Source organism: Anabas testudineus, chromosome 13, assembly GCF_900324465.2.
Source record: "Anabas testudineus chromosome 13, fAnaTes1.2, whole genome shotgun sequence".
In the NCBI taxonomy this organism is placed as follows: domain Eukaryota; kingdom Metazoa; phylum Chordata; class Actinopteri; order Anabantiformes; family Anabantidae; genus Anabas; species Anabas testudineus.
This window is the reverse complement of record NC_046622.1, coordinates 9,262,080-9,282,542: the sequence shown is the minus strand read 5'-3', so window position 1 is coordinate 9,282,542 and position 20,463 is coordinate 9,262,080. Positions and strand designations below refer to the sequence as shown.

The 20,463-nt window shown below is 41.1% G+C and overlaps 3 protein-coding genes across 4 annotated transcripts; 1 reads left to right on the top strand and 2 right to left on the bottom strand.

Annotated features, from left to right (window-relative positions):
* Positions 1-153: 153 nt before the first annotated feature.
* On the bottom strand, positions 154-5,903 carry slc5a2 (solute carrier family 5 member 2). The gene is made up of 15 exons (XM_026367669.1): positions 5,640-5,903; positions 5,453-5,524; positions 4,931-5,035; positions 4,650-4,709; positions 4,433-4,537; positions 4,229-4,334; positions 3,765-3,845; positions 2,900-3,129; positions 2,561-2,696; positions 2,316-2,423; positions 2,008-2,158; positions 1,516-1,684; positions 1,216-1,431; positions 894-1,023; positions 154-821 (listed from the first exon to the last, which is right to left on the bottom strand). The coding sequence occupies exons 1-15, from the start codon at positions 5,733-5,735 to the stop codon at positions 610-612; spliced, it is 1,977 nt and encodes a 658-aa protein (XP_026223454.1). The 5' UTR covers positions 5,736-5,903; the 3' UTR covers positions 154-609.
* A 330-nt stretch (positions 5,904-6,233) lies between these two features.
* On the bottom strand, positions 6,234-12,891 carry si:dkey-260j18.2 (uncharacterized protein LOC325231 homolog). The gene is made up of 5 exons (XM_026378866.2): positions 12,442-12,891; positions 11,858-12,011; positions 11,595-11,673; positions 11,267-11,494; positions 6,234-11,130 (listed from the first exon to the last, which is right to left on the bottom strand). Exons 2-5 carry the CDS (start codon positions 12,009-12,011, stop codon positions 9,645-9,647), a joined length of 1,947 nt encoding a protein of 648 aa, XP_026234651.1. The 5' UTR covers positions 12,442-12,891; the 3' UTR covers positions 6,234-9,644.
* Positions 12,892-14,024: 1,133 nt separating this feature from the next.
* Positions 14,025-20,058, top strand: sars2 (seryl-tRNA synthetase 2, mitochondrial). 2 transcript variants are annotated; one of them, XM_026363791.1, is made up of 17 exons: positions 14,025-14,310; positions 14,910-15,005; positions 15,116-15,145; positions 15,660-15,800; positions 15,884-15,938; positions 16,038-16,101; positions 16,435-16,540; positions 16,669-16,716; positions 16,829-16,937; positions 17,350-17,395; positions 17,485-17,572; positions 17,693-17,805; positions 18,081-18,174; positions 18,510-18,602; positions 18,704-18,769; positions 19,373-19,551; positions 19,899-20,058. In XM_026363791.1, the coding sequence occupies exons 1-16, from the start codon at positions 14,035-14,037 to the stop codon at positions 19,511-19,513; spliced, it is 1,566 nt and encodes a 521-aa protein (XP_026219576.1). In that variant the 5' UTR covers positions 14,025-14,034; the 3' UTR covers positions 19,514-19,551; positions 19,899-20,058. The 2 variants fall into 2 exon arrangements, with proteins under 2 accessions (XP_026219576.1, XP_026219568.1); XM_026363783.1 differs by having other exon boundaries at positions 19,373-20,058.
* Positions 20,059-20,463: the final 405 nt, after the last annotated feature.

Genomic DNA, 20,463 nt, shown 5'->3' with positions numbered 1-20,463 from the left:
TGTAGGAGAACTAAAATGGGCTTAGCACCGCAGCATAAATGAAACTAGTGTTTTTATATACAGCACTTCCTCTTATATACAGTCATGATAAACTGTGTGTACCTAGGTGTGGTTTCCATTTATTCCTTGAGTTAAACTTTGATACACATCTTATAGCTTCTTGAGACTTTATTAAGTTTAGTTTTTACCTGTCTTTCAAATTTATAATTTTATTTTCTCTCACCTTTTATTTCACTGATGGAAGCAAAGATTGAGTTATGATTGAATCAACATGTAACCGTATACAGTAATGGTTGGTATAACCTTATAAACCATTTTACACTCTGCACAACAGACATACCCTTTTAAAAGTGAAGTAATGCAGCGATGGATCACAGCCTCTTGTACTCTTTAAATGACAACGATGGCAGTAGATTTGCATGACTAATATTTTGAAAGTGAAAACTTGCACTGTAGTGCTAAGTTATCACCAATAGATGGCAACACTATATTATTGTTATATTGAGTTGTTTGAAGTCTGACTTAAAAGTACTGTATCATCCCAACAAAAAGAGGTACATCAAGATACTAATTGACATTGGAATCCATCTTCAGAACAAGAACACTCTCTTATGCAAAGTATCCCCACATAAAAACTGCTACAGACATCATGATAAGAGCATTAACATCCACAGCATACTTCCACACTGGGTCCTCACTGATGTCTGGCATCTGCTCTGTTGCCTCAGGCGGCTCTTCCTCAAGGTCCTGGGAGCTACTGCCTCCTCCACAGAATTTTTCAATCAGGTGACAGATAGCAGATTTTCCTTCCTCTTCAGCCACTAAAGAGTAAAAGAGTTAGCACTTTGCATGAGTGTTTGTTTGTTCCATTTTTGACCGCTTTCCTTGCTTACCTGCATCATTATTCTGCCTCATTCTCTCTTTAGCCTCCCTCTTGGCTCTTCTCCCTTTCTCTTCTTCCTCCCAGTCTAAATCCTTCCTCTCCTCTTTGGAATGACGCAGGGTGAAAACCAGTCGATGGAGCTGAAGGAAAAATGAGAGCCCGGTGTGTGGTCATTCTTACGTTATAAGATTTATATGATAAAACTTTAGTAAACCAGTTCTGCTTTGCTGATTATTTGCTTTTAAAATATGTATTTGTTAGATATACATATTGGATCTTAGGTCTTAGTGAATCAGTGCACTGCTGTGTGCAGTAATGAAGAAGTCACTTACATGCTGATCATCAATGGGCTCGGTGCAGTAGCTGACCAACAGCACCAACACTGCCGTACAGAAGAACAGTATGATGGCAAAGTGGAGGTAATGAATCCCACACACCAAGAAGGGGCAGCTAGAGGGGAAAATACAGCTGCCGGTGCCAAACCAGAACTCAGGCAACATTCGAGAGAGACCCATCACCAGACCACCTATCAGGCCCCAAAAAGCACCCTGTGGGCAAAGAAAAAACGATGCTCTATGGACAGTGTTTCATATATGAGATAATATAACCGTGTACCGTGTATGCCATCTCACCTTTTCATTGACCCTCTTTACAAACACAGCCAGCAGGAAGACAGCTGCGATAGGTGGAGCCAGGTAGGAAGAGACTGACTGTATGTAATCGAAGAGTTGACCACTCTGAGCTGCCTGGACAATTGGGATCCAACAGATACTGATGGCTACAATGCACAGCACCCAGACTCTGAAGAGAAGTGCAAACATAAGATGATGAAAGTTAAGTGAATGGCTATTCGATATTTACCATATACAGTTGTTTTCAAAATGATTTAACACCCACTACAAATTACAGGTGTATCGGCAAAATGTACAAACCTTCAGCTGTTTGCAATGAACAAATCAAAAAATTTGAAGTGTTTCCCCCAAATTCAAAAGTGTTTCACATATTTTCTTTAGGATATTGGGACATTAGAGTAGAGAGTAGTAAGAAGCCATCACTTCTAACTTTGATCCTGCTGGTTAAGCATGCCTTCACACTGATGTTTCTCTACAACAGCATCCACTTACCTGCCTACAACAATGAGTTCTCGCTCTGTGGCCTGTGGCCTGATGCGTGTCCAGATGTCCATGGTGAAGAGAGTGCTGCTGCTGTTAAAAATGGAGGCCAAAGAAGACATGAGAGCAGCTAACATCACAGCCAACATGAGACCCCGCAAACCTGCCGAGAGACACAGCGGGAGGAGGGAAAATGGAGGGAAGAAGAAGAGATGGAGAGAAGAGCAGAATGCAAGACATGAAGGAGTGGTGAGAAATGTTGCATAGAATTTCCCCTTCCTCCTCTTTTTGAAAAGGTAGCCACTGTTATCAGTCCTTACCATTCGGCATGACTGACACCACCAGTTTAGGATAAGCAATGTTGGAGCAGCCCACCTCAGTCCCACAGACTTGCTTACACACCTCAGGGACCACGCAGCCAACCTCTTCTGCAGGTGGATAGAAACCAACAAACTCACTGTAGATCCAGACAACCCTATCAAGATTGATCGATTATATTGTATGTTTCTTTTGCTTTTCAACCCTCTTTAAATGGGATTTGAACGGTAATGTGTATGCTGCAGACCTGGGTAGAGGACCCTGCTGATCATGCCGGGGAACACCATGAGGAACATTGGCAGCAGTTTGAGATAGCCACACATGATGCAGCCAGCCTTTACATGGGTGAGACTGCGAGCTGCAAGGCACCGCTGGACTATCACCTAGGCGAACACACAGGCAGGATAGGGGGGAATCTAATTATTTTATGCACAAAGATTCTAGCACCACTATGATTTCAATAATTTACTAAGTGTGTAGTTAACATATTTGTCTATTTGGGGCAGCGTGGCCTGATCTCATAGGCCTGTGTTACCTAGGCTTTACTTTTCAAGTAAGGTGAAGAACCTAAACCAAAGCGTTTCACCTGGTCTGTGCACCAGTACCAGCCTCCCACTATAGCAATCCCAAACAACACCCCAGGCCAAGGCAGGTCCCCTGTAGTTGGGTCCCTCAGCAAGCTGAAGGCATCAGGTCTGGGAGTGTAACACTGCTGTGAGATATTGTAGCGCTGGGGGTCCAAGGAGGAGAAATTTTGTGGTATAGCAGATCCATATTTAGTCAGTAGAGAGTTGTAGCCTCCTACTTCAGCAAACGCTAGAGGTGAAGAGGAAAAAGAATGAGAACTATGCAGTCCAGGCAAATTACAGAATTACAGGAATATTTTCTAATGGTCTACTAGTGGCCTCCACCCAAGAATAGTTTACCCTAGTACTAGTAGTTTGTGTAGCATAGTAGCCCATATTTGTTCTTTCCTTTTCAGTTCAATAGTTCAGTGCTCTCTTGCTGTCCTGACTGAAGATATGAGTCAGCTGCTGAGTTGGCACTGTTAATCGGATCACTAATTCACAATAGGACACAAATGTTCTTCCTCTTTTCTGGTTAAGTTCCTACTTTTATCTTGTCTGCTTCCTTCTTTGACGTCTTTGACCTGGATGAAACTCTGATATAGGCTACATTGACTTTCTATAAAACAAAATCAATAACGTTGCAGGGAGCAGTTGTTGTTTTGTTGACAAGAGGCGGGTCCGCGGAGTCTACATGGTGGACACCACTGCAGTGAAATTAATGATTAGTAACTCTGGTTAATCTCTTTCCTGTTGTGAAATTGCTAGGTAGCGAGATAGAAATGTACCCTACAGTGCTAACATAAGCCAAAAATGTGTCCCGTGTTAAAAGGTTGAAAATGTCTATTGGCAGATTAAATATGATGCTGTAAAATTTGTACTTACAGTAACCGGTGAGTACAAAGGCCCCAGCAATGATGACAAATGTCTGAAAAGTGTCAGTGTACATCAGAGCAGCCAGGCCACCTGGTAACACACACATACACATACATAGACCAACAGATCTCATTTTGATGTTTAAAGGGGCACTACATTGACTGAGTACTGCATTTTCAGAGTTATATGATTTACAAGATGCAGAATTTTAAAACAAATGACTAAAAGCTGAGTTATCCTAGTACATTTCCACCTCCAAAGTCCCTTACCTACATTTCTCATACAATCAAAAGCATATTTTCATTAAATCCTCCCTGCTTAGTAAAGCTTTCCAGATTAACAGACCCTGTTTCCTTATGAGAAATAGTACACTGTCAATGAGTAAACTGATCCACATATGTAAAATTGGTGGAGTGCATCTTTAAAAAAATATCTTCACAGACCAAAATCAGCACCTAGACAAAAACACATACCTGTGACAGTATACAAGGCCGTAATTAACAAAAGGGCGATGACAGCAACATAGATGTTCCACCCTAAAGCCTGCTGGATAAACACAGCTCCTGAAAACATATCCACCTGGGGAGAAAGAAGGGGGGAATAAGGAAAGAAATGTATACATGTATTTATGTGCTTATCTTATATGTTCTTATAACTGTGCACACATGCTGACTCACTGAGATTTTGGTGAAAATGTAGAGAAATAGAGAGATAACAGAGAGGTAGAGACTGATCCTAGTCCCTCCAAATCTCTTCTTCAGGTACTGGGGCATTGTGACCACCTAACATGGCAAATTACATACAGTGTGCATCAGTAGTAAAAAATCACATCAGTGAAAGATAAACTTCTTGATGCTTACAATGGACAATTATCATACAAACAGATATACTCACCCCAGCTGTGAGATACACAGGTACAAAAAGCCACCCCAGCAGCAGCACAATAAACAGAGCCTGACACATAATTAGATAAACAACTAATTAACAAATAACATATGACATGTTGGACAATGGCTTTTCACAGTCCACTGTGAATGAGCATCAACACGTAGCAGTAAACAAGATCCAGATAGTTTTTTTGTTTTGTACTGTATAAGCCAATTCACTATTCATGCTGGTGGTTAATCATTACAGCTGCAGCGTAAAATGAGGTGTTAATATGCAGCGTGGCTTACGTTCCACTCAAACCCCCCCACAGCAATGCCGCTAGCCGCTCCAGTGCCTGCCAAGCCCACAAAGTGGCCACTACCAATGTTGCTTGCAAATAGAGATGCACCAACCTGTGGAAAAGAACACCCAAATACTTTGATGAGTTATTCAATTCTTCCAGGTGCCAGTATGAACATTAAATAAGGTTTGCTTGTGTAATCATTAAGATAAAGTGGAGGGACAAATTCTTCCTAAGTCTCACTTTGTGCAAAAATTCAAAGGGTAATCTGAAATGAATATGAATCTTCAGATTATTCATGTAAAAGCACATTTTTGTTGGACAGCTGCAAATATATGATGATGGCCACCAATCCTGTCCTGAGTGGGACATTTTAGTGTTGAGAAATAAACCTATTGCCCCCCTCTAGTGGACAAACTATGAAAAAAGTGGCACTGTTTCTTAATTAAATCAAAATTGTCAATCCATTACCATGGGTTATTATTATTAGTGGGCAACACATATGCAGACAATAAAAAGCTACACTCACCGGCCACCAGGTCATTGTCCTCCCTGCCAGGAAATACCCTCCAACCGTCCCACGGTTGATCCGAAACATTGACTAGAACACAGACAGGACAAATTTTATAGTGTCACCTGTTCCTACTTATACATACTTATACCTACTTATGGCATACATATAAGTCATGCACACAGACCAATTCACATATACTTACCCAAATGCCAACACCGATGACCATCATGAAATATCCAACAATAATGATGATGTCTGCTAGGTTGTTGATGGTCACTTTTCCTGAAGGATTCTCCATTGCACAAATTGTACCTGTTCCTAATAAAATTTTGTGCCTATAACAATCACCCTCATATGCAAAAACACTGAAACTAAGATACCAGTGAGGCTAAATACACTCATGAAAAGAATTTGTGTATCTCTATGTCTCGATGCATGGGCATGAAGACTGGGGTGGTCAGTTCAGGAGAACTTTGGTCAGAAGTGACATGGGCAGATTCAGCATTTTATTAATTGCAGTAATTATTAACACCAAACCGTGAAAAACAGGAGTTGAGTCATGTACTCTTTTATGCTCATGCAGCTATCTGTGCCAACAGAGAAGAACATGTTAACCAGTAATGCTGAAAAAAACAAACAAAAAAAACAAACAGTTATGATTAAAAAAAATATTTTGATGGTGAGAATATTCCTGAGTTACTTAAAATATGAAATGTGTCTTGTCACATATACATGTCTGCGTCTCAATTGGGTGAGCAAGTGTGTGTCCAGTTGCAATAATGCCACCAGTAAAAACTTGTAAGCAAATAGTCCTTTAATCATTTGATAGCACTGCTTTCATCAAAACATCCGTTTGCCTTTCAGTTCACAAACTTCATTAGATTGTACAAATGAGGGCAGCTTTTCTTCTCTCAACAAACACACAGTTTGTGGGTGTGGATGTGTGCAAAGAGCTTGTGTTGCACAGATTTACAACTCAGCATAGAAAACATGCATGCGCACACAATCACTTTTCACATCATACAAGCTGTAAGCACACGGAGAAAAAAGAAATTGAATCGATTCGACATTTCTGGATGAATATTCAGAGCAAGGTATTAAGGGGAAAAAAAAAAAAACGGTGTTGCATGATTTTTTTTATTTTTATAAACACACAGGGAAGCTTACAACTGAATGCCAAAAAAATCTTCCTTGTATGGTAGTGAAAAACATGATTGAATGAGTATTTCTGCAACTTATCACACTATGTTTCCCCAGGTATGAATTCTTACAAAATCTAATGTTACAAACCCAAACATCCTGCCTGGATACAGCACTACCATGAGATTTCCACAGCTGAATTTTGTGTTGTTTTAAAATTACTGTTCTGCAACATGATATTTTACTCGCCAAAAAAGAAGAAAACTTTGTCTCAATCTAACCCTGCAAGAGATCCTACAATGTTGTTTAGCTTTATGCATTAATAACATATCAAGGGATGAATTAACGTATGTAATTTATTGTGTACTGTGCATTAAAAAAAGACTTCACTCTTAATGAAGAGAAAACAGTTATTATAAAGTGATACGGTAACTGTGTCACTGGAGCATTTTTAGCCTCACTAGAAATAACTTATTGGGGTGTTAAACATCTGTTACTGGCTGGAAAAATAGGGAAATTCCATCGTTCCATTCTCAAGGCAGAATCACTAACATTTTGTAAAGTGGGAGGACGATATGACTGGAAATTGTGAAATAGTTCAGTTGGGTGGTGGGCTGATTCTGGATAACCTAGTAAAAAGAAGTGAGAGTTATGAGATCAATCTGACCAGCCTTTTTTAATTTGTGTGTACTTCATAGTTATGTTAAAAAAAAAAAAAAAAAAGAAAGAAAAAGGTAAAAGAAGCCTCTTTTCCCTTAAGTTTTAAGGCCTAAACTTTGCAGGTCTAAAATCCTGTACATACTCATGTCTTATTTTATCTCAGGAGTTAATGTTGAGGAAAAAGGTGACAACATGACAATATCCAGAGGGTTTTAACTTACATACTTCTAAAATGTATGTCTGAAAATTAAAATCTGGTGTACAGCAATTAAAACCCTCTGGGAGAAATAATAACAAATAATTCTCTGCTGTATTTTAAAATTTGGAACCCACTCATTTTAATTTCATGGACATTATTTTCTGATTTCAGCTGTCACTGTTTTCCATATGCACATATCTACTTCAAAGGTATCTGAACAATCTGAATAAATTAGAGAGAAAAGAGTTAAAAAAAAGCATAGCGGTGTACAACTACACAATGTGCTTATAGGAGACATTTACGTGCCAACCTTTCACAAAATAATCTTTTCAGAACTGAGATTTAACCCCCCCGGTCACATATGCTCCTGTTTCACATGTCTATATTATAATGCCTTCCTACACGACATTTGAGCTTCCTACACTTCAGTCAGAGCAAATATTTCAAAACAACAAAAACTTTTAAAATACATTTCAATAAATAATATGCACTGCTGATGTGTTCAGATCCATAACCTCCATGACAAGCACATTCAAAGTCCAATGGCTGGAGCAACTTGGAAACAAACAAACAAACAAAAAAAGTAAATAAAAAAGTAATTTTTTCATGCCTACTGAATCAAAGTAAAGACAACTGTTCACCTGGCATGTAAGTACAAAAGGTGCTGAAGGTCCAGACACAAAAATAAGTTATCAGGACATAGTGGCTGCAAGCCACCCTTTCATATTCACCAGCTACTGTCTCTCTGTAATTATACAATGGGGTCTAACAGACACTGAATAAAAGATATTGTTGTCAGAACTAACAATATGAAGAAATTGCGTGTCAATTTTTCCACAGAATGCCTTCTCTGACATCGATTTTCCTTTGATGAGACATTGGGCCATATTTTGACACTGGATGAAGGTATTGTGGCTGATGTTTGACATCAGTCCTTCCTTCCTTCCCCAATGCTATGTTCCACTTCTTTTTTCATAAGAACACTCGAATCATGAACAGATTCAGATTGAGTTTCTATTAAGAAAAACATATTCTTAGACCTGTGCTTAACAAGTGGGCTGCCATACTATAGACTGGGGTTTGAAAAAGCCAATGAGATTTCAGTCTGAAACACTCACTCTAAGACGATAGGAAGCCCAGCTCTTTAATGGTTTATGAATTTAAAAATGCCCATTTGTAATTTTTTGAATTTATGGTTGCTGAAATTATTGTAATTCAACACATCACACAGCTCATTAAAAGAGAACACTGAAAACAGCCAGCACCCCAGCAGTTTATGAAAGTTTCCTCTTAGTTCAGATGTAGCTGTACAGCATAGCCCCTAATTGCACCAGCAGATTTAGGGAGTTTTACAGGCCCGAATTAGACAAGAAACAAAGACAACGGATGGCAAAACTGTGGAGGAAAGTTTGGGAAAAAATACAAAAGGGGGCCTAACTAACAAGTGACAAGACCAGCAAAGCAATGTTTATAGGCAACTTAGTAAGTAGTAAGTAAAAAGGGAAGATAACGGCATCAAACAGTTTGTGTTCTGTTAGTGTACCGAAAACCTGTTTTCTAAGAATTACTAAGACACAGAATTTAGATCATTTACAGAAGCAGCTAGTAATAGCTTTGAAGGGTACTCCAAGTAGCAACCAAGTGAAACAGGAAAACAGAAGAAGACTGGAAACTATGCCATACTGCAAATATCTTCGATTCACCCTTTGATAGAGGGTTGTTTAGCTTCAGGTTTACGCAAATCAGTGGAACATAGCCTTGTCAAAAATATGGACAAAAAAAATGGACTATCCTTGTGTCTAACCTAGAGCAGAGAAAAAAGCTGATACAAACTTGACAGCATTTAAATACTTCCCAAAACAACCTTAAACATATTTTACCAGCCAAAAGCTGGCAGCTAGTGATTTAGGTTACATTCAGGTGCAAGTTGCCTTTTTTTTTAATCCAGTTTCTAGCTTCACTTGTTCTCTGCCTTCACATGTGACAATCTCTAATAGATCTGTCTGCATCCACCTCTGTTATCGTTCTGCTCTGTGGCTGCACCCAAATAGTATAAAATGCTCTCCTCTTTTTAGCTTGATCTGAACACCACAATTTCATGAGATCAACGAGGAGTTAATTCAAACTCAGCCTGAAGCTCATCTCTGTGTCACATGAACGGCTGCCTCGGCTTCCGTCATAATGGTCCCTGTCAAACTAGTCAGTGGCCTACTTGCAGTTTTCTTTGGCTAGTCTGAGTCTGGACAGGATGTGTTTTTTAGGGAATTTTAGAGTGGTACACCCAAATTGGCTCACCCCTCCAGTATCCCCAGGGAGTTTTTCACGTCTCTGGACCCAGCTTCGCCAGCCAGGCTTCCAGCAGTAAACGCTGTCATAGAACCGAGAGCCGTTTTCCCCACCCAACACATAAATCCTCCTTTTCCACCTGGCCACACCCCCAGCTGCAATCCGTCGCGGTAGCCCAGGAAAAACAACAGGGCTTGGGGCTCGGTCACTTCCACCACCTGCACCGCCCCGCTGCTCTGCAGTGACCATCACCCCTCCCCCGGTCACCTCCTTTTCTAACCCAGACCCCCTGCCCTCTCGGAAAAACAGCACACGTCCAGTGGCATCCAAAGTCTCCAGATTGGTATAGTTTCCATCCAGGAACTTGGTGGTATCCCTCATGTATCCCCCAATTGCACAGACTCCTCCTCGCACCGCTACCCCCCCAGCAAGGCAAGTAGCGCCAGAGTCCAGTGCCACACGTGTCCAGCAGTCTGTCAGGGTGTGATAAATAAGCACGCCCGAGTGGACCACAGCTCGGTTCTGTTCAAGTGTTGTTCCACCTAGAAGGTAAAGTCGTCCACGTAGTGCTGCGCAGGCAAAGGCACGCAGAGGGAGCGGTAGTCGAGGTCCTGGAGTCCACTGTAGTGTAGTGAGCTCCAAGGTCTCGCTAGAGTCCAAGAGGGCTGAGCGGTTACAGCCACCTAAGGCATACAGTGACTCTCCACAGCCCAGCAGACCTAGCATAGCCCTGGGCTGAACCATCGAAGGCCGCTCTATCCAGCGGTCCAACACTGCGTCATACTCATGCACAGTTGCAGACACAGACCCTGTCCGCAGGATCCCTCCAGCTACGAACAGCCTGTCACCCACAGCTGTACAGCCAGGACTGACAAGAGAACCGAGTGCCGCTAACTTCTTCCACTTCCCCGTCTGAGGATCAAAGCAGTCCACTGTGTTGTCTCTTGCAGCTAAATTCTCATCTTCCCGAGGTGTCAGGTCCACACAGACAATCTTTTTCTCAAACATGCCCTCCCGTGGTCTAAGAGGCCCTCCAAGGCCTTCACCAGCTGCAGCCGGACCCAGTTCCTGGCTCAGTCTTCGGCTCTCTTCTTGGGACAGCAACCCTGGCCGCAGATGGTGAAGTAGTGCAGGCATGTGAACATAGCGATCCAGGGGTTGGTGTTCTGCCCAGCGACGAGCTGCGTCATAGACCTCCGCCTCTGAGTCCACGCCTAGGCGGTCGGAGCTCAGGAGGCTGCCTAGGGTACCGTGGTCAAGAAGAAGAAAGTCTTTCTGTCGGGCCACCCGGGGGAAGTGCTGGGCTACCAGTCGCAGGGAGGCCCGCAGCAACAGCTGGTCATGGTGAGAGCGAGCCAGAGAGTACATGCCCAGGCAGTTATCCACTGAAAGGTGCTCAAAGAGAAACCTGGAGAGTTAAGAGGCAAGGGTTAGCCATTGGGTGATAAAGGCAAAATAATTATGAATTACAGAATGCCAAAATAAAAATATAACAGACTAAATGTAAAGTCTAATATAAACCTTATGTCATACAAAAGATTTACCTGGAACACAGGTCTTGAAGGGGCATGACCTGAAGCCGGTTGGCAGCCACAAACAGATCCTCAGCTGTGTCCAGAGAGAGCCCTGCCTCACCGGTGTATACAAACTGGATGACGGTCTCCATGACTGACGGAGTCACCTCCTCCAGACGGATCTCAGTGAGGCGAGACTCCACCAGAGGGCTGGTGAACATGGCCCGGAAATAAGGGCTCACGGCTGCTAGGAGGACTCTGAGGGGAGACGAGGTCTTTTTGAATTTGCATGCATTTCAAGTTGAGTAAATTACTGGATATTTGCTTGAAAGACCACATTATGTCAGGCATACAGTACCTGTGACACATGAACTTCTTTCCCTCAACAAGCAGAGTGACATCACACAGCTGTTGAGCATCCAGGAGCTGCTTTAGTCCTACAATTACAGCAGAAATAGAAACAAGGGTGAGAGCAGAAGGACGGATGAGCAAAAGGCAGAAGGAATACGGAGAGAAAAGCTGGGACACAAAAAGCGAAAGGAAAGGAAAATTAACTGAGCTAGTCTGTGCTACAAATGCTACAGCCTCTCTACCTTTTACATTTTTTTTTTCCTGTCTCACCATGTGTGATGTAGTCCCCCAGTGGGGTGGTGCTGTCATCAGGGAAGTCCTCCTCCTCGGAGTCGCTGTCGGACAGAGGGTCCCCTCCTCCTCCGTCCCCGTCCTGCCACGGCTGGGGACGCCAGGTGACTGTGCCCCCACGCACAGCATTCATCTGGGGTACAATATATATACACACACTCACAGCTTTTCAAGTGAGGAACACATTTGATTTAACTTTAAAGATGCAAGGCCTATTGTCAGCAAACTAATATATATATATATATATAAATATACTGTATATATACATACATATACATATGTAATATATATATATATATATGTGTGTGTGTGTGTGTGTTTGTGTGTGTGTGTTATGGGTGGAGGGCTACAACACATTTGACCGAGATAACACATTTCTCTTATAATAATAATAATAATAATAATAATGTTGCTTTTCTGAACAAAGCTCATCACTCAGTTTTATTTTATTTTATTTATTTAATTATCCCACCCCCCTGGCAGTAGAATAACCCTTCACATAAGACTGGCTATTATAACAATTGTTGTAGCATCACTTTTTTTTTTTTTTTAGCTTACATTACCTTTGCTCTTCTTCTCGTTTCCACCGTGAAAGCTGTTTTGGGCTCACTTTTAGCAGGAATTAGCGAGGCAGTTTGCAGCCGGCTAACTGTTTCCAAGGACCCGGTTATTCCCAGTAGCTTCCAGGGGCTGTTCTGGCTTCCATGGGGTTGTCCTGGACCTCTGGGGCTCTGCTGAAAGCCTCGTCCCGGCCTGCGGTGAAGACGCGTCAGGCTACTCGCTGCTCATCCAGCCCCTTGCACAACATCACCACTCATTGGCGAATCAAAACTAGCTTACAAAGGAGCAATTCTCCCCCTGTGCAAAAGCCTTTTGTCGTATCACACAGCAGCCCACCATGGCATTAAACACCCAGGTCCGGCTCGGTGGTGATTTAGTGCAGAATGTGGTTTGTGGAGCCTAAGGAGCAGAAATGTAGGACTGAGTTCAGGTTCAGTCGGCCGCACTTGTCATGTCTGAACCGGATTACCGCAACGTTAAACTTCCGCCCATCTGATTGGATGACCTTTGCCTAGTGACGATTCCTGCTATTGTTTTTTAATAAATTAAATTATTTTCCGCTCATTCCTACGCACGTTTTAACACCGATTGTGTGGGATATCTGCTGCATATAAAAAAAAAAGAAATATTTGAAAAGACAATTGGCAATGTTTTATTTTCACTACAATTTCATTTCCGCATTCGTGTTGCATTCAAAGTAGGTCCGGACAGTGCTCACTGGTTTCTTCGGTAGCTAAAAAAAAAGGATAAACAAAGGTGGCAGAAGTACACAGTACTCAGAATTCAAGTTAAAGTGCAACTACCTTCCTATAAAAGTACTCCACTGTGGTTAGAAGTACCACTTAAGTACTAATTACTCAGAGCTTGGACATCACTTTAGGTTCCTTATTAATTTTATTAAATAAAAATTTAATATTTTTTGAACGCCACTGAATTTGATGCTGTTATGCTGCTAACAACACAAATATCCAGTTCACATTTAATAAATTTAAAACAATATTCCTTCATTTCTAAATAAAATAAAGCTTTCTATCCCACTGGTTTCATGAGTGTGTGAAAAAGAAAATAATAAGGCAAAAATAATAAAACGATTTTAAAAAAAGGACTGGAACATAAATACATGGCTATTTAATAAGAAATAATAAAGTCTGACACAGTGCAAATTGAAATATGTTTTTGGGTCTAGTTGTTCCCCTACTAAGACTGGGGAGACTCTGGTAGTGGTTTTGACTTGGTTCCAAAATAAAAAAGAGGAAAAACACATTAAATGAAGAAAGGTGTCCACTTCCTTCACAGTAATTTGACATTAAACTTGTGTTTTATAACACCTGCTTATTATTTTATAGTGTGTACATTTGCATGCTGCATGCCAAACAGAGCACTTGGCACCGGCCACCATGTTTTCCCTGTCTCTTTCAGAAATACGTTTTTGGTGTTGGGCTGATCATGTCTTTTCACATTTTAAAATCTTATATCATGCTTTCATATAAATGATAACAGACAAACATGAATTCTTCTGAACCAGAAGCCTACACGACACCACAAAGCCGATTACTCCTGTACTCCTTGAATGCATCAGCGACCAATGGACCAACATGGCGACCTCTGTCAGCATGGTTGTTAGAGTCAGAGGCGCATTGCTGACAGCGTTGAAGCCGGCGGCTGGACAGTGTTTAAGACAGAGAACCGGTGTGTTCGTCCCGAACCGTTTCTGTCACGGAGTCCGGAGCAGCTTGTACGAGCATGTTCGTGCAGGATACAGTGACAAGCCCGAGCTGGATATGAGAGCAGTGTGTGAGGAGACCGACAAAGTCATAGCTAATGTGGAGAGCAGGAAGGGCGAGCTGCAAGGAGAGGATGTCAGGAAAATAGTAAGTGCATGTTAATCAGAGGCAACAAGACCACACTGCCGGTCAGAGTGTTGTCTTTGTGAAGTGAAGGTCCATCATTTGTTCAGTGTATGAAATGCAATACATCATAAATATTCTATTAATGGACTTCTGGTTTTAGGAAACTCTGAAACATTTATGTTGGTGCAGATATATCTGCAACAGTGCAACATAAATATATGGTATAAATAAGTAGTTTCACTTTTACTTATTATTCTTAGTCATGTATGTACACTATGAATGTGTTCTCTATTGCTGACTAATATAATAAATAACATGATAAAATACAGGAAGCAGAGGTGAAATGTGCAAATATTTATTTACTTATCCTATTGAAATTTATATTACATTAACACATAGAAATAATTTCACTCAGAGTGTGTTATATGTTATTGAGCTCTTGATTCTGCTGTATGATCATGTAGTTAGAATTTCTGCTGAATTGTATTAATTGGTAACTGAAGTGAATTCGTTTAATTTTGTAGTATTTGATGATCATGGCTTATTGTTTGTTTGTTTTTTAAGTTTTATACCCTGTTCTACTGGCTTTTTGGTTGATCTCGCTGACTTGTGTGTTGTAGGTGTGTTTGTGGAAGGAGCTCCAGGCAGTGACAGCAGAAATCTCTGAGCTGGAGAAGGAGAAGAGACGCATCAGTGAAACGGTCAAAGCACTAGTGGTCTGTACCCGTTCTAAACACAATTCTCACCAGGTTTTATTGGTTGTTTTGAAGGTACAGAACTTACAGTTGCAATTAAGACACTTAATTTTCTCTAACTGTCCTCACAGATCAAGCATGGCAAGGAAGCTCTGGCCAATGTAAGTTCAATTTCACTACTTTGTTATTGTTATTGTTTTTTTTTATTCAAGTCCAATATATATCATAACACTGCACTGAACAGGTGAGCGAAAGTGTTTGTGTCAAGTAAGTGTTTATGTCTTGGGAGAATAAGGGAGAGTAGAAATATATACATGTTGGTGCTGGAGTGTGGGAGAAGCCTTTCTTTGTTTCAGATGCTACACCCACGAGCCCATGTTTCCCTGTAATGATCTGTAATGATGAACATGCTTTGCTATAGCAGCTTAACCAACTAAAACATGTGCTTTTAGTGAACAAACGGAAACATCCCATACTTCTAGAGAGTAATATAAGAAACATCACTGAGGCTTTGTAGAGTAATTCAGACCATTTGCATGTCAGATTAGTATTCTCTGTTAATTCTTGTATCTAACTCCCAGGAATATATGTGTGGAGTTTTGGTGAAAATGTCAGAAACTCCACAACACAGTCACATTTGGGTCAACTTCAAAGTCTATGTTGTTTATCATGCAGCTTCCAGAGTATAGTCAAGGTCTGAAGAGAGGGCGAGAGGTCCGCAACAGATTGAATCAGCTGTGCCCCAAAGAGACTGAGCTGGATCAGGAATTCTATGAGCAAGCACTCAGACTGCCCAATACCACACACCCGGATGTGGTGAGAACACACATAAACGCACACGCACACACTTTGTCCAGAGAGATTTGGAAGTGAATTCAAGTTTGTCTTTTGCTTTTCAGCCAATTGGGGATGAGAGCCAAGCGAGGGTGGTGGAGTTAGTTGGAGATAAACCAGGTGATTTTAGTAGTGGGCTGTGCCGCCATTAACTCAATATTTCACAAACCCTGGTTAAAAAAAATAAAAAACTCATTATCTGCCGTCTCTTTGCTGTAGCGTTTGACTTCAAGCCCAGAGGCCATGTAGAGCTAGGGGAGGATTTGGGTCTCATCAGACAGAGGTGAGGATGACTGTTGTTTCAGTATGATATTCCACTTGCTGTACTTTTTGTGAATTGTAGCTTTGAACCATTTCTCCAGCTTTCCATTATACAGTATGCTGTGTAACAGAAATTCCATTCTTGTTTAGTCATATCTGAGATATTCACACACACGGGAAGCAGTACACGTCAACATACAGGTGGAGACCAACGAGAGAAATGTTGGAAAACAATATGCCTTCTTACTATGGATGGATATTATAATATCATAGTCATATCAAGTCATATGTTGGCTAACATTTAGTCCGTCCTCATTGATATGAATGGGCATTCCTTTATTTTGTTCTCCTACAGGCATCTATCTCACATCTCAGGCCACAGGTCTTACTATCTGCGGGGAGCAGGGGCCAGACTTCAGACTGCACTCCAAAACTTTGCCCTTGACACACTGCAGCGACGGGTATGCATGTGAAAATTTATGTATGTTTATATGTATATGTATATGTATATGTATATGTATATGTATATGTATATGTATATGTATGGAAGAGGTAAACTGGTTTGTATTGTTTGTTTTGAATCCTGCAGGGCTTTATTCCCATGGTTGTGCCTGACATGCTGAAGGGTGCAGTGTTTGTAAGTAGCAGTAGCGCTTATTCCTTTTTTTTTTTTTGTTTTTTTGCTAATTTTGAAGCATGTCCCTCCTTCTCTCAATTACTAACTTTCATCACTCTGTTTCATACTCCAGGAGGGTTGTGGGATGCAACCCAATGCCCATCGCTCTCAGGTCTACTCTTTGGACGCGGCCCGTTTCCCAGACCTGAACCTGGCTGGGACTGGAGAGGTCGGCATTGCAGGTGAAATGAATTTCTTCGCTAATATTACTGAATATAAACATGAATTTGCCTGAACAGGTGAAAATACCTGTGTGTGAGTGTGTGCACACAGAGGTGTTACAGCAGAACGTGTGTTATTGGGGGTTCACAGTGCATCCTGAAAAATACACATGGACATACACAGTTTTGCTCTTTTCGTTTGTGAAACAGCATGGTATTTTATATGGCTGTTTTATGTGGTGAGGCTGAAGGTGTTATTAGTGGTATTCCCTCCAATTGTGTTCTTATAAAGATCCAAACAACATGTGCTCATCTAGTTGTGGTTATGTCCCATTCTTTAATTGAGGGAAGAGGTTGTAAAGAATTAACTCATAGTTTATCAAAGTTTTGAATGCTTTTGTAAGCCCATAGCTGAAAATGGTTTATGTTTCAGGCTATTTCATGGATCATGCAGTAAACTGGAAGGACCTGCCTGTCAGGTCAGGATCACCCTCAGTCCTATTGATCTACAGGTAGAGTTTGTTAGATTGAATTAATTGAAGTAACTGTCTGTCATCTTTCACTGCAGGACGGTGTGCAGCAGCACCTGCTACAGAGCAGAGACAGACACAGGCAGAGAAACATGGGGCCTTTACAGAGTTCATCACTTCAACAAGGTCAAAAGGACAATGAAAGATATATGAAAGATAATAAAATAGAAAGAAAACGCAAGTGTATTTTAGCTATAAATAATGTGCAGGGCATTATTAAGTCCTCACATGTGTGTGTTTGTTCAGGTAGAGATGTTTGGAGTGACAGCTGATGAAACTGGAGAAGAAAGTGCTCAGCTCCTGCAGGAGTTTGTCTCTTTGCAGAAAGAAATGTTCTCTGCACTGGAACTACACTACAGGTGAGTACACACAATCCTACTTTTAAACACTACTGTGCAAAACCTTTTCAACACTTAAGGTGATCTCCAATGCCTTCAAGGAGGGATCTAATTAGTCCTAAGCTCATTCTGCAGCATGGCAAATAGTCCAAACATACAGCTACTGTCATAGGGGGTGTCTTCAGTAACAACATGGAGTCCCGCAACAGATGTTATAGCCTGGTTAGACAGCATCAGTTTTACATAAGCAAAAGTTACGGCTTGATTTTGAACTTTGATCTATTTATTTTCTTCAGAGTGTTGGATATGCCAACTCAGGAACTGGGCCCTCCCGCTTACAGGAAGTACGACATTGAAGCCTGGATGCCTGGGAGGAACAGCTATGGGGAGGTCAGACCAACCATGTCACTGTTATCTACTCATGTACTTGCTTAAGCCAGATTTGAAGGAAGTTACTGGGTGTCCGATGTGATTCTGACTTATTTGAAGTTATTGTATGGTAATGTATGTCATTCATACAGCACATTCACTGTGACTTTAATATTTTTTTATATATTGAATTTATAATTCAATATTTTGTACATTATTAATTGCAAACCGACAGTTTATTACTATAAGCATGCATGACTAATGAGTAAACTCAAGCAGCAACGAGGTTAATGTTGAACATTTGAACTTGTGTTGTTTCTCTACAAACACTGGCAGTTTTTCTCTCTACGTATTAGATTTCCAGTGGGTCCAACTGCACAGACTACCAGAGCAGACGCCTTAATATTCTGTATGAGCGAGAGGACGGCAGCCTGCAGTATGCCCACACAGTAAGACTGCAGATGAGGGAGCACTGCTGAGTATTCATGTTGGATAGGCTTAGGAAACTACACCACCTCCATAACGTGTGTGCTTGTTTCCTTTTCCCTAGGTGAACGCTACAGCTTGTGCCATACCCCGAACCATCATTGCTATCTTGGAGACTCACCAGACCAAAGTAAGATATTAACACAGGGGCACATTTCACATATATTGAAAGAGTCCCAAAAATCTAGAAAACCGAGTAGTCCTTCATACCTTATCTTGCTTTTTATTTATTAATTATCATACATAGGGAAGCATGCTGGAAACACTTAAATATTAATCCACATGGCCTTCAGCAAAATGTTAATGTGAAAAGAAAAAAACATTAGTTTCATAGATGTTACCCTGGACTTCCTTAAAAGGTTTGAATCTGGGGTTCTCCCACTATTATACACCTATTTTACACCTTGCTGGTAATGCTGGTGGCCTCCCCCTTGGTGGCGCCATTGGTAGAGACCTTTCAAAAGGATTCCAAGCACCATTGTTTTGTGGTAGACGAGCTCCCTCTAGTGAGTGTTGTCAGGTTACTGACATTCAGAAATCTTTTTTTGATTAGAGTGAGACCACAGCAATAATTATAGTATTACACTTTATCAGATGTTTGTTTGAAATATTGTGTTTATCATATGACAAATGACAACATCAAATTCTCACAGTTGAGAATAAGAATTATTTGGCATTTTATGTTTGTGTTGTTTCTTCTGTGTCTATTTCCCCCTCCGTTGCTTCTCTTCAGGAGGGAACAGTCCGTGTCCCCAGAGCTCTGCAGCCTTATTTGGGTTTAGAAGTGATTGAGAAACCAAACTACACTCCAGTGAAATACATCGGACCAAACCAGCACAGTCGGCCACCCAGGCCTGGTCCTAAGACAAGATGACAGTGAAACAAGTGTATGCCGTCGTCTAGACACCTGAGGTGTGAATCCGTTTTTAGTTACCACAAACCAGCCAGACAGGAAGTAGATATTCAATAAATACCTGAAAGCACATTGTTACAAGTTACACGTGATGATGTACATTTGCAACATGTTACTGATCTATTCTGTTCACATTAAATCAAATGCAGTCGGACATTTTAAGTTTTGCATCAGTGTTTTGAAGCGATGGATCAGACCTCAACAAGACGTTTACTGTCCCTGGAAAGACACTCACTGCTGGCTGTCTACAGTCTGATGCAGTTCAGTACAGCAGCTCTGCCATGAATTGGACTTTGTTGTAACTGTTAGAAAGATGGTAATTCTACCATTTGTTTCTTCATTGTAGGTGGTGGAGTCCTATTGGAGTGCATTAAAAGGTGTTTCTAATGTTTTGGCCTCCTGGTTTACATACATGTTTATTTGTAAATGTAACACTGATTATGTTTTGTCTGATAATTTGACCTGTAGAACATTATCATATGGAATAAACAATGTAATTTTTGTCATGTGTTGCTTTTTGTCTCTTGACATTTGTCAGTGCTGGAAGTCCACACACATGCACATAAACATACAACAACCCACTGAATGACACGGTGACCTTGAGGTACGTGGATGATATCTAATGGCTCCTAGAGACTCTATGAAGTACACAGTGGACCTGCTAATGTGTGTTTCAGCACCAGATCTTAGAAAGTATCAGTAATTGATGCGTAAAATGAATGAGCCGCCAGCTACAGCGAGCCGTGGTGTTTACACGGGCCTCGAAAATAGAGTAGATGTTGTAATAAGTCTCCCTGAGCACATTTAGTCGGATTTTAATTGAGGTGAACTGTAGAGAAGTTTTTTTTATGTTTAATTTTCATTTTTAGAGCTAGTTTTGCGCCACATGGGCCCTGGATTACCTTGTTCAG

What these genes read in the sequence shown, in the direction of transcription:
- si:dkey-260j18.2 (XM_026378866.2), bottom strand. Translation starts at nt 12,011, where the DNA reads ATGAATGCTGTGCGTGGGGGCACAGTCACCTGGCGTCCCCAGCCGTGG. An exon ending in GGGGGACTACATCACACATG is followed by an intron (nt 11,674 to 11,857) that starts GTGAGACAGGAA and finishes CTGTAATTGTAG; the next exon opens with GACTAAAGCAGCTCCTGGAT. An exon ending in CTTCAAGACCTGTGTTCCAG is followed by an intron (nt 11,131 to 11,266) that starts GTAAATCTTTTG and finishes TTAACTCTCCAG; the next exon opens with GTTTCTCTTTGAGCACCTTT.
- slc5a2 (XM_026367669.1), bottom strand. Translation starts at nt 5,735, where the DNA reads ATGGAGAATCCTTCAGGAAAAGTGACCATCAACAACCTAGCAGACATC. An exon ending in CAGCAGGGTCCTCTACCCAG is followed by an intron (nt 2,424 to 2,560) that starts GTCTGCAGCATA and finishes ATCCACCTGCAG; the next exon opens with AAGAGGTTGGCTGCGTGGTC. An exon ending in TAAAGAGGGTCAATGAAAAG is followed by an intron (nt 1,432 to 1,515) that starts GTGAGATGGCAT and finishes CTTTGCCCACAG; the next exon opens with GGTGCTTTTTGGGGCCTGAT.
- sars2 (XM_026363791.1), top strand. Translation starts at nt 14,035, where the DNA reads ATGGCGACCTCTGTCAGCATGGTTGTTAGAGTCAGAGGCGCATTGCTG. An exon ending in TTGACACACTGCAGCGACGG is followed by an intron (nt 16,541 to 16,668) that starts GTATGCATGTGA and finishes TGAATCCTGCAG; the next exon opens with GGCTTTATTCCCATGGTTGT. An exon ending in GCCTGCAGTATGCCCACACA is followed by an intron (nt 18,603 to 18,703) that starts GTAAGACTGCAG and finishes CCTTTTCCCTAG; the next exon opens with GTGAACGCTACAGCTTGTGC.